The sequence below is a fragment of the Hyperolius riggenbachi genome, chromosome 5 (assembly GCF_040937935.1).
Source record: "Hyperolius riggenbachi isolate aHypRig1 chromosome 5, aHypRig1.pri, whole genome shotgun sequence".
In the NCBI taxonomy this organism is placed as follows: Eukaryota; Metazoa; Chordata; class Amphibia; order Anura; family Hyperoliidae; genus Hyperolius; species Hyperolius riggenbachi.
Window position 1 is genome coordinate 265766777 of NC_090650.1, and position 13462 is coordinate 265780238.

The 13462-nt window shown below is 42.2% G+C and overlaps 1 protein-coding gene across 1 annotated transcript in view; it reads left to right on the forward strand.

Annotated features, from left to right (window-relative positions):
* Nucleotides 1-11272: 11272 nt before the first annotated feature.
* The window catches only part of LOC137518701 (N-acetyllactosaminide beta-1,6-N-acetylglucosaminyl-transferase-like), a 117033-nt gene continuing 114843 nt past the window's right edge, over nucleotides 11273-13462 (forward strand). Inside the window, exon 1 of the mRNA XM_068236882.1 lies at nucleotides 11273-12413. Coding sequence (XP_068092983.1) covers nucleotides 11498-12413 — 916 coding nt within the window. The 5' untranslated portion in view covers nucleotides 11273-11497. The remainder of the gene's footprint in view (nucleotides 12414-13462) is intronic.

Below are 13462 nucleotides of genomic sequence, written 5' to 3' on the forward strand. Positions count from 1 at the left end.
ATATATATGTGTACTGGGTGCCTCTGAGGAAGCGGTCTTTGGCCGTGAAACACGTGTCAGGCAGTACCTTGGTTTTTTGATGTGGAGCTCTGTATGTGGTTCTTGTGATACCTGTCCGCAATCTGGAAGAAATTTGAACACTGAGGAATAAACGTTGATTGTTCATTTAAAACCCCGCTGTATTGCATGTGTATTGAACAAGAATAAGAAGTTGCTTGACAGAGGCAGAACAAAAGATTGCTAGTGGAAACAGTGAGCTCTAAACACACTGCCACCATTTGTTCGGTCCAAGCTAGACTTGCACCATTAGAAATATGCATGGAATATGCATGGAAGATGCAGAGAATAGCAATCGTCGGTGTAATGTAAGAGTTACGGGGCTTCCGGAAAAAAGAAAAGAATCCTGATACCACGGTTTTCACTGAAAACGTAGGATTTATTCCCTGATGCAGAATTTACCAAATTGTTTTACAATTGAGAGCACCCATTGAATACCAATGAGGCCTGGGCCTCCAGGGGCACCAACCTGTCCATTTATTTTTTAAAACACTCCATTATCAGGATAGGGACACTATCCTTAGAGCTGCTGCTAGGCTAAACCGGGGTGGGGGGGGGGGGGGGGGGTAACTTATAATGGTAATAGTCTAATTTTTTCCAGACTTTGGTATGGAAATGCAGAAGGCCCACAAGATGATCAAGATAAAGCACATATGAGAAAAAAATGGGAAAAGATATGCAATTATTTTCCCAGCACGTCCCGGGGTGATGGAAGGGAAAAACACAAAGTTCTTTAACAGTCCTGCAGAAGCAGCATTATGGTTGGACTCTCTCCCAACCATAATGTGAGGTTTTTGAGGGGTGTAATGAGTTGAGTATTTGTATATACACTGTATGATCCCTCTCTTTCTCTTTCTCTCTGAAATTAGCAGCAATTATTAATAATAAAGATGGAAACAAAATAAAGGAATACACCGTGCGGCCGGTCCCCTACCTACAAACAGTTTGATATGTGACACTCCTGTGCTATTACCTCTAGCAGGGCCGGGCCGAGGCATAGGCTGGAGAGGCTCCAGCCTCAGGGCGCAGTGAAGGAGGGGGCGCACAATTCATTCAGTTGTCATTCCTAATTATGTATTAAGCAGAAAGAAATAAGAAATGGAGATCCATAGCAGTGACTGCAAGCCAGATAACTAGATATTAAGGTGTTGGGGAGGTTGTGGACCCTGTGGCTCTCTTAGTCTAATAGCAATCAGTGTGTGACGGCTGGGGTGGGACGGATGGAGGGGCGCACTTTGGTGTCTCAGCCTTGGGTGCTGGAGGACCTTGTCCCTGCTCTGACCTCTAGATATATACTCGGTCATGAATTCTAGGATGTGGAGACTCTCTATTGGATTTCAGATCCAGTAGTGGACATGGCCATTAGTAGGGATATAGGTAACTACTAGGCAGAAAATAAAGACACAGCTCCTTTTTATGTCACATGAGATGCCCAGAAAGATTTTCTCTAAGTCAGCAATTGCCACCACTAGGAAACAATCATCCTTAGGGCTCATTCACACCAGAGCCCTTTTTCAGTGCTTTAATGCAAAGTCTATACTTTGCGCTAACCAAGGTAAAAGGAAAGTCCATAGACTTTCAATTTACCTTTCCCACCCGACGCCGCGTTTCGATGCGTTGTGGAACGACGCACCCGGAAGCATTTAATCGTCGGTAATCGGCGTTTTCCCATTGGGTTAATTAATTACTACCACCGCTACTCAGCGTCGCACCGCAGATTCCCGACGACACGCCGCAGCCTATTCAACGCGTGCAGGAACCGGCTCCTGCACACGTTGTCTAATGTGAAAGAGGCCTAAGGCTAGAGCAGGCAGAGTCAGAAGCAACAATTGCACAGAGATGATTTGTGTAAGATAGATTATCTGAGCTATATGAGGCCTGGCAGCAAAAGGTCGAATTACTACAGAAGGTTGAATTACTTAGGCTGTATTCCCACTCGAGCTGAAAATGAACATTTTTCATTCGTTCTCCAGTCATCACGAAACTGACAGTGAACTATTTTATATATTCACACTTGTCAGTCTGCAACGTATCCATTGGATCTGTTGCAGCAAATGTGCCGCGGCCGCCTGCGATAATACTGGGCAGGCGGATGCATTCCCTATATAGAATAGCAGACTATCGGAGCAGACGCTACATTGTCACACGTCATTCGATGGTAGATGGGAACTGAGTCTTGTGGTAGACAAGTGAAGAAAAATAATGTTGTCAAAATAATGGCTTTTCCAAAGAATGTGGGTCAGGACAATATTATAAATGAGGCCCGAGCAAATACGGAGAGAATATTTAAGCATTATTATACATAGTTGTATGCTAGTAAAGTTAATTATACACAAGAAGGACTCACTGCATACTTGGCAGATATAAATATCCCAACATTTTCTCATGGTCAGGTCTTGGACCTGGATGCAGAAATGACATTGGAAAAAGTACTATAGTCTATATCAGAATGCCAGTGTGGGAAGTCTCCTGGGGTGGATGGCTTCCCCTGTGAGTTCTACAAACGCTACAAGAATGTTTTGGCCCCCAAGCTCTAAACAAGATATGAAGGCATACAGGTGAAACTGGAAAAAATAGAATACCATGCAAAATCCATTATTTCAGTAATTCAACTCTAAAGGCGAAACTAATATATGAAATAGGAACCCTTTGCAGGTGTTTTGGATTAGTTAGCTGAGTAGTCTGACACTTTGAGCCTACAATATTGAACATTTTTACAATATTCTAATGGTCTGAGATTTTGTAATCAACCTTTTTGGGTATTGGTCAGGACCAGGGCCGGTTCGCCCATGAAGCAAGGTAAAACATTTGCATCAAGCGCAATGATTTTAGGGGCAGCATATTTGTACTGTGTGTACCTTCCTGAAGGAGGAATGGAGTGGCTGAGGGTGAGTAGTTTGTTTGACACAGACTCATAGCCAGCCAGTGTGCTATTGTGCTGAGCTGCAGCATGTCATGTGAGAACATTAATTGAAGCAGAGTAAATTGTCGGGTGCTGTGTGATCATTCCAAAGCGGGTGGGGGGGGACGCAAGTTAGAACCGGCCCTGGTCAGGACTATAAATTAAAATTAGAGAATGGAATCAATGCAGCTCAAAATAGTACCTCGTTTATATGGACATAGAAGCGATTGGGTATAGTGGTAAAAAAAGATTGAAATAAGTACCTAGATAATAACCTTTACCCCATAGTAAAAAAACACAAAGGATAAGTGCACTACTATGGAATAGTTTGCCTCTGACTTTGGTGGGTAGGGTAAACGTGGTAAAAATGTTATTACCTAAATTCAGTTATTTGTTTAGAAATATGGTGGTATGGATAAATTGTAAAAAAAATTAAGGAGATTGATCAAATTTGAATTCCTTTCTTGTGGTCGTAGAATTTTACTCTGTGTCGGCTGTACTTGTTACAATTAAAAGGTGGTTTTTGCAAAGTTAAGAAAACCCATCTATGGTGTCGGAAGCATCTGCACTGGGTTCCTATGTGGCATTAGTGGAACTGCCCTTCGGGGTCGAAGCAGGTGGTTTCAGCACAAGCTCCAAAGCTAGGCGCTGCTGTAGCAGTATTAATACTATAGTGTGTGGGGCATGTAAGGGTAATTCATGATTCAAGTTGCTACGATTAACATGACTTTGTGTATGGCAATATGTATACAAAAGATTTAAAGAGTTATGCTGGGAATACACGTTTCGTTTTTGCCTTCGTTTTAGCCTTCGATTCGTTCGGTAAACGAATCGAGTGTTGAAAACGTATGTGAAAATAGTCATAATCTCATTATAGTTTTGATTAATAGACCCCAAAAACGAACGACTAGTGATCGAACATGTTTGATATTATCTCTCTTTATCCATCTAATCGAGCCATTGGTAGGCTTGATGGCTGTTCAGATCGATTATATATTCGTTTATGCCGTCCGTCCCTGTACTACGTTTTGTTTCTTTGCAGCCTTCGATCATTGGAAAAACGAAACCATCAGAATCGGAAATAAAAACGAAACCGTGGATGGTGATATTAACCGTACGGTCGATTATTTCGGGATCGAAAAGGACAAAAGGCACAATCGAAACGAAGGTTTAAACGAAGGCAAAAACGAAACGTGTATTCCCAGCATTACATTTAAAAAAATCATGAAACTGGCCAGATGAGATGCTCAACTTCATTAGAATGTTCCTTGTGCCATTCTTTTACAACTCTAACTGTATGGATTGGGGCATTATCATCTTGAAAGATGGCATTGCCCTCCGGAAACAGTTCTAAATAGTCTCAGCTGTTAATTCTTCCATGAAGGGAAATCATTGGCCCGGTGGATTTCCAAGAAATAGCACCCCAGATCATTATAGAACCCCCGCCATATTTTTGCTCGAGGGACCAATTCTGGTGGTCTTTTGAGAGCAGAGGTTTTCTAATTGCAGTTCTTCCGTGGAATCCAGATTTGTGCAGCTCCCGGCGAACAGTTTTTGTGGAAACTAGGTTCTGTAGGTGTTCATTCAGCTCTGCAGTGATTTTAGGAGCCGTGGTCTTGCAAGCTTTTTTAACAATTTGATTTAGAGTCCGACGGTCTCTCTCAGACAACTTCGACTTTCGGCCACAACTGTGCTTTACTGAGGACATTTTTCCTTCTCTTTTAAAGGCAGTTATTACTTTTGAGACAGTACCTCTTGAAATGCCGAGCATTCGGGCAGTTTCTGTTACAGTAGCACCTGCCATACGAGCATCAACAATTTGGCCTCTTTGAAAGTCTGAGAAGTCTGCCATTTTTATAAATTATAACTAACTTTGGTTTAAATATCTGTAAAAAAACAATTATTTTAAATAACTATTCCTTTAAATAATAAACAAAAAAAAATTAACGTGTCAAGTTTGATTGCTTAAAACATGGCTTAAAACATGTTCAAAGATTATGATGCCAAAATGTTACGTGTTTCCATTATTTTGTCCAACCCCTGTATATAGTGTCTGTCCTTATATTGTTTTGTGTGTGTCTGTTAACCACCTTATAACCGCCTAACGCCGAATGGCAGCCGCAAGGTGGGTCCCCCAGGACCGTCTAACGCCAAAAGGTGTCAAGTCCTGGGGGAGGGAGCTCCATAAACAGTCTGCCAGGGGCAGACTATAAGATGGCGAAACCGCGGCTTGTTTTTATTGTACAGTGTTTCGATCTATTGCAGCACCTGGACTTGGGGGGGAGAGGAGAGAGGGGAAAAATACACATTTATTTAAAAATAAAAGGCAATAAAATTAATTTTAAAAAATCAAGCCTGCTGCAGCGATCAGAGCGACCAACAGAAAGCTCTGTTGGTGGGCAAAAAAAGAGGAAATATTAATTCGGGTGCTATTGCTATGTTGTATGGCTGTGCAGCACACTGTTAAAGCTGCAGTGTGCTGAGTTGTAAAAAATAGCCTGGTCACTGGTCAGTTGCTTGGTTAAGCAACTGCAAAGTGAAATTCCTTGTGCAGGATCTTCTCAAAAAATTAGCATATTGTGATAAAGTTCATTTTTTTTTGTAATGTACTGATAAACATTAGACTTTCATATATTTTAGATTCAAATACACACAACTGAAGTAGTTCAAGCCTTTTATTGTTTTAACATTGATGATTTTGGCATACAGCTCATGAAAACCCAAAATTCCTATCTCAAAAAATTAGCATATTTCATCCGACCAATAAAAGAAAAGTGTTTTTAAAACAAAAAAAGTCGATCTCCAAATAATTATGTTCAGTTATGCACTCAATACTTGGTCGGGAATCCTTTTGCAGAAATGACTGCTTCAATGTGGCGCGGCATGGAGGCAATCAGCCTGTGGCACTGGTGTTATGGAGGCCCAGGATGCTTCGATAGCAGCCTTACGCTCATCCAGAGTGTTGGGTCTTGCGTCTCTCAACTTTCTCTTCACAATATCCCACAGATTCTCTATGGGGTTCAGGTCAGGAGAGTTGGCAGGCCAATTGAGCACAGTAACACCATGGTCAGTAAATCATTTACCAGTGGTTTTGGCACTGTGAGCAGGTGCCAGGTCATGCTGAAAAATGAAATCTTCATCTCCATAAAGCTTTTCAGCAGATGGAAGCATGAACCCACTTTTGACCCAGAAACAGTGGCAGAAGCGCCTGACCTGGGCTACAGAGAAGTAGCACTGGACTGTTGCTCAGTGGTCCAAAGTACTTTTTTTCGGATGAAAGCAACTTTTACATGTCATTCGGAAATCAAGTGGGCCAGAGTCTGGAGGAAGACTGGGGAGAGGGAAATGCCAAAATGCCTGAAGTCCAGTGTCAAGTACCCACAGTCTGTGATGGTCTGGGGTGCCATGCCAACTGCTGGTGTTGGTCCACTGTGTTTTATCAAGGGCAGGGTCAATGCAGCTAGCTATCAGGAGAGTTTGGAGCACTTCATGCTTCCATCTGCTGAAAAGCTTTATGGAGATGAAGATTTCATTTTTCAGCACAACCTGGCACCTGCTCACAGTGCCAAAACCACTGGTAAGTGGTTTACCGACCATGGTATTACTGTGCTCAATTGGCCTGCCAACTCTCCTGACCTGAACCCCATAGAGAATCTGTGGGATATTGTGAAAGGAAAGTTGAGAGATGCAAGACCCAACACTCTGGATGAGCTTAAGGCCGCTATCGAAGCATCCTTGGGCCTCCATAACACCTGAGCAGTGCCACAGGCTGATTGCCTCCATGCCACGCTGCATTGAAGCAGTCGTTTCTGCAAAAGGATTCCCGACCAAGTATTGAGTGCATAACTGAACATAATTATTTGAAGGTCGACTTTTTTTTGTTTTAAAAACACTTTTCTTTTATTGGTCGGATGAAATATGCTCATTTTTTGAGATAGGAATGGGTTTTCATAAGCTGTATGCCAAAATCATCAATATTAAAACAATAAAAGGCTTGAACTACTTCAGTTGTGTGTATTTGAATATAAAATATATGAAAGTCTAATGTTTATCAGTACATTACAGAAAATAATGAACTTTATCACAATATGCTAATTTTTTGAGAAGATCCTGTAAGTGCAAACTTACTTGGCCAAATAAATTGATTCTGTTTCTATTTATTTAGTTTTTTTATGTGGGGGGCTTTTTTGAGTCTTTGAGTATGTTGTTTTGATGGATTGATTTTGACAATATTGTTGTTAAACTAGAACACGCTAATAAAAATGTACCTCTTTTAAAAAAAATATGTAATGCATACAGAGTTGGTGTAAGTAACAGTAACATTGTTGAGCCCTGAATATTGTCCTAAGTTTGGTAAACGTGCTGCTCAGCAAGACTTATCTTATGAGGTTTTTGTAACTCTAGTTACAACTGTTAATAGTGAACCTGTGCAAGTTCCATGTGAGTGATTTCAACACAATTTTGATATAATGGGTCTGACTCGCTTAAGTCAATAGGTGAGCTCCCAGCAATTTTTCCATTATTTACAGCAACTACATGGTGCACGTTGTGCAGTTAGCGTAATACACATTACCTTTCTGATGTTTATGTGAAGATGGGGAAATTACAGAATTGAAATGATAATGGCAACAAAAAAAAATGTTTATTTTAAACCACCTAGGAATTTTACACGGAATTGCTTCCTGCTTTGTTAGTCAATAGGTTGTTTTCCATTTGGGATGTTAAAGAGGAACTCCAGTGAACATTTTACTGTTGGCAGGTGATGTAGCTGCTGCATGGTTTTTAGCAGTTGGAAACGGCTGTAAACAGCTATTTCCCACAAAAGTTCGAACTTTTCTTGTGGGAGGGGTTACTTATGGGAGGGGTTTCACCACAATATCAGTCATACAGAGCCCCCTGATGGTCTGTTTGTGAAAAGGAATAGATTTCTCATGTAAAAGGGGGTATCGGCTACTGATTGGGATAAAGTTCAATTTTTGGTCGGAGTTTCTCTTTAAAGCTGACAAGTTTAAGCCCGGGTGCAGGCAGGTTGCAAAATATGCACCTGAAATACATTTATGCGAAATATAAAATTCTTTATCTCTCTCTCTCTCTCATATATATATATATATATATATATATATATAGTGGGTTGCAAAAGTATTCGCCCCCCTTGAAGTTTTCCACATTTTGTCATATTACTGCCACAAACATGAATCAATTTTATTGGAATTCCACATGAAAGACCAACACAAAGTGGTGTACACGTGAGAAGTGGAACGGAGATCATACATGGTTCCAAACATTTTTTACAAATAACTACAAAGTGGTGTGTGCATAATTATTCGCCCCCCTTTGATCTGAGTGCAGTCAGTTGCCTATAGACATTGCCTGATGAGTGCTAATGACTAAATAGAGTGCACCTGTGTGTAATCTAATGTCAGTACAAATACAGCTGCTCTGTGAGGGCCTCAGAGGTTGTCTAAGAGAATATTGGGAGCAACAACACCGTTTTGCAGGGAGGCAATTAAAATTTTGCTACGTGTCCCCATAATTTCTAAATATGCCTTGGACTCAGGCCTGAGTTATTTGCCTTGCAAACATGATAGAGAGAGGAAATATAGTGTGTAAAGTAGGGGTAGGGAACCTATGGCTCGGGAGCCAGATGTGGCTCTTTTGATGGCTACATCTGGCTCACAGAAAAATCAGTAGGGGTTGATTCACTAAGCTACACTGCTCAAGCAGCGCAGCTTAGTGTGGCAGCGCAAGTAACATTTTCAAAGTAGGTACGCTACTGCTGTAGCATGCACTACTAACTTACTTGCGCTACCCCAAAACGACCAGCTGTTCCAATTGTCACACTCTGGACCCTGTCAGGTCCAGTGAGTTTGTAGAACAAGATTCCCGCACTTCGCTTGTACCTAATAGGCTGCCTGTGACTTGACAGGCAGCGTATTGTGCCAAAGTGTGGGGATCTTGACCTACAAAGTAAATCAACCCCCAAGTCAGCTAGCTAATTGTACAAGCTGTTAGTCTGTATTTCTCCTGTCTGATCCTCGGGGGAAATTGCTGAGGTTGCTGAAACCCAAGAGAAGCTGAAGACGTGTCTGACACTTCCACTGCCCGGCAGATCAATTTTATACAAATCACCATGGCAACAGGGACGTGAGCCCTACTATCCCAGTTTGAAACATATTGTATGGCTTTCACAGAATTACATTTTAATATATGTGGTGTTTATGGCTCTCTCAGCCAAAAAGGTTCCTGACCCCTGGTGTGGAGCTACAGGATCTCTAAAGTGAACCTGAAGTCAGATTTTGAAAAAAATTAAGATAATTACCTTAGTAATGGGAAGCCTCTGGATAGTCCTAAGGCATCCCCATTATCCTCGACCCCATCAATCCAGCACCGGGACCCTCTAAGCAGATCCTACAAGGATTTGTTGGGTTTGGTCACGTGGTGTGCGACTCCTGGTTGCGCCTGCTTAGTAGCATGGAGTTGCTCATGCACAGCTTTTTCCTCTTTGCATAAGGGGCTTAGGGATACAGCACAGGTGAGGCCAGAACTTGTGCAGGTGTAGTACGACTGTGTTCATGCATGGAGGGGAGTGCGGCTGTGAAAAAGGGGAGGGACCCAGTGAGCTGCAGTGGGGTTTTGAAAAGCCTCGACCCCACTGCTGCTCGCTGGGACCCTCTTCCATTTGCTACTGAGCAGAAAAGCGTTTGGCAGTGTTTCAAGTCAGTTTGTCATCATGTTCTATGGCAATCTATGGTAAATGCACACTCCCATTCATCTCAATGCAGGAGGTGGTGGATCACAGCAGTAAGCAACAAGGTTGTGAACAAAGGCCAGTTCACACTGGCACTTTCAGGGAAATGGATCCGTGAAAACGGCTCTGATTTCCATTCGAACTGATCTATTTACATTCCGTTTCCATGCAGTTGGTTCAGTTCCGTTTCCCCATAACTCCGCAACACCCCCATCACCAAAGTAGATTTTTTCTGGCTAGAACGGTCCATTTTTTAGCCAGTGTGTTTTTAGGATCTGTTTCTCGAGCCCCCAATGCAGTGCTTCAGCCTCCGTTTCCGTTTTGCTGGGCTCCGCTGCCCGGGAAAATCGCCGCAGCACCAACTTGCGGTCCGTTCAGCAGAGCGCAGAACTCATCTGTTCGTATTGACCAATGCGAATGGATCCATAGGCTAACATTGGATCTGTTTGCATCCATTACGATCTGTTCCATTACGATCCGCGACTGGACCGTCTTTTAGAGCCAGTGTGAACTGGGCCTTACTCTGCTGTAGTGAAGCAATGTGTTTTTAGAACACTCATGCCTGGAATTGTCCTTCTTGCAATAGGGTCCAGCTTACTAACGCACACATCGTTTTTTGTGTGTTTATACACAACTTCACTCACAAAACAGTTGGACATAGGTTCTCTTTAATTACGGCACAGTGAACAAAGCACTGATTGAACCACAAAGGCCCATACACACGGAGATGGACCAAGGCTGTACAGACAACGTGTTCTGTTGCAATGTGGGAGGAGAGGGGGGAGGGCCAAAAGAGCTGCTCAGGTGGGACATCAGGCAGCGGGTGGGATGAGTAGGGAGAAAAAAGCTATCGGCCGTTGCTTGGCTGAATTGATCCGCCTGGCAGATTGCTGCCCAGATGGCAGTCCGGGGCCAGGGGCTGCCAAACACATGCAAGATTATCAACAGAGAAGATAGTTATCAGCTGCCCAAGCCAACTTTAATTTAGCATGTGTACAGGCCGGACCTTTATAAAAATAATTGCTGTTTTACAAATACCGGTATTATTATTGATTTATAAAGCACCAACATATCCTGTAGAGCTGGTGGAAGTGTTATTCAGATTCTTAGAAGCAGAAAACAGAATGACGGTAATTTTCTTTTCTTTTTCCACTGTTTTATAAATCGGCATAAGTTTCTCTTTGAATGTTCTTCACTTTTATAATACAGTACTGTGTATACAAAGCTTTTAGTTTCATAGAATAAATCCTGCTAGCAGGATGGGAAAAAAGACTCAGTGGAAACTACAATGCAGAATGTAAAAACAACCAAGCTGTAATCACACAATTCCTTTAAACGTATCCACAGTTAATTAGTTCCTTCTAATCTGTTGCTACTGCATTTCTAAATACAGCAAGAGGGGGTGAGCGGAGTTGGCTGCTGAAATATATGCAAGGAAAAGAGGAAAGGACAGATTAAAGCCGTCAGTGACATGCTGGTGGTTGCCAGTGCCTTAACCAATCAGTGCGGTGAATGTTTCATATGCAAATGCTGAAGTGAGCAGAGAAGGTCATCACTGCCTCATGCAGCTAGCAGAAATTCATATGAAGGAAGGGAGACAACACACACTGGTGCTGCTGTACAGCACTGACATGACACAAGCACATTGTCAGACAGACGGCAAATGCTTCTCAGTGCTTCCCCAAAGAGGCAACAATGAGCCGCTGGAGAAGCTGGGAGCTGGCTGTCCATGAGAGGAACATTTGGATGGAGGTATATTTTCATTTTTGAATGGTTTCCTTTCTTTAATAATGACTTCTTGGATGCGATGCATGTTTCCAATCCCTGTGTTAAGCGTGACACTCTTGTTGTTATACTACAACAGCAAGCTGCTGAAGTGGAGTGGTTTTCACAGGTTCAATGCAACTGAAGAAAGGATCCTTCTGCTTGAAGCTTGTGATGTCCTTTCCAATGGGAAGAAATCGCCATATGAGCCGGCGCTGACCAGCCTGTATCACCCAACTAACTGTCAGGAATACTTAAGACAAAATCATTACATCACAACTCCCCTCTCAGATGAAGAAGCCGCCTTCCCTTTAGCTTTTATGATGACTGTACATAAGGAATTTGACACATTTGAGAGACTGTTTAGGGCCATCTATATGCCACAAAACATATACTGCATCCATGTGGACGAAAAGGCGACAGCAGGTTATCTACAGGCTGTCACTGATTTGGCAGAATGCTTTCCTAATGTGTTTCTCGCCTCAAAAATGGAGCCTGTGGTGTATGCTGGAATATCGAGACTCCAGGCTGATCTGAACTGCATGAAGGACCTGCTGCAAACAGAGGTCCAATGGAAGTATGTGATCAATATGTGTGGACAGGACTTCCCGTTAAAGACAAACAAAGAAGTCGTACAACACTTGAAAAAATTTAAAGGGAAGAATATCACGCCTGGGGTGCTGCCCCCCGATCACGCCATTCCCAGGACAAAATATGTCCATCGAGAGGACATTGTACATTCCAACGTACGAAGGACCAATACCCTAAAGCCGCCTCCTCCTCACAATATCACCATTTATTTTGGTACTGCTTATGTTGCACTGACTAGAGAGTTCACTAAATTTGTACTAGAGGATCAGAGGGCTGTAGATCTGCTGAAATGGTCTAAGGACACCTACAGCCCTGATGAACATTACTGGGTGACTCTAAATAGAATTTCAGGTATGTGACTTTTTTTTACCAGTCAATAGCGTTAAGCATAAACATAAAATAACATTCTTTTAGCTTTTGTTTATATTGTACACATCATGGTGTTGACACAAGACACTCTCTGTGTTTTAGCAATGCTAAAAAATGTATGGAAAGTGGACACATGGCCATGTGTGTAGCCCTTTTAATACCCGGCAAGGCAAAATTAGATGTCAAAGTACCACTGAGGAGATATCACTTTTTGCAACAATCATTTCTTTTTAGTTAATGGACAACTGAAGTTAGAGGTATAAGGAGGCTGCCATATTTATTTCCTTTTAAGCAATACCTGTTTCCTGGAAGTGTGTTTATGACTTTATTGTCAGATCTGACAAGATTAGCTGCATGCTTGTTTCTGATGTTCTTCAGACACTACCGCAGCCAAAGCTGCCAGGCAACTGTTATTGTTTAAAAGGAAATAAATATGGCGGCCTCCCTATCCCTCTTGCTTCAGTTGTCCTTTAATCTCAGGAGGTTATAAAATTGGTTAGATACAGTATGTTAGGTAACGAATAGTTAGACTAGGCTGTAATTTAGGGGTAGTTGGTGGTGGGACAAGTTTACAGACTAGGCTTAAGTACTCAACAGGTATCAAAGTTATTGTTAGAAATATTGGGGGTTGAAGCAGCAAATGCCATTAAAAGCGTAAATACTGATAAAATTGCTGTGCCCAATGCAATTTTACAGGCGGTTGGTGAATCAGCCCCATAATTGAGAATAAAAAACACTGTCCTGGCTTCACTTTTTACTTGTGTTGCTTTGATACCCCTGATACCCCCCGATAAATCCGGCCACGGCAGTCCCAAAATCCGGATAAGTCGTGATTGTGACCCGGATTTGAAACTGACTTATGAATTTGAGTCGGATTTTAGCCGTGATTGCCTGTAGAATCTGTGATCACAGCCGTGATCACAGATTAGACTTTAACGTTAATAGCAAAGCTCCCATACATGCTACAATCACCAAAATTGGTGCATGGATTATAAAGGTGATCAGTGGCTACAATTTAAACAGTTTTTCAA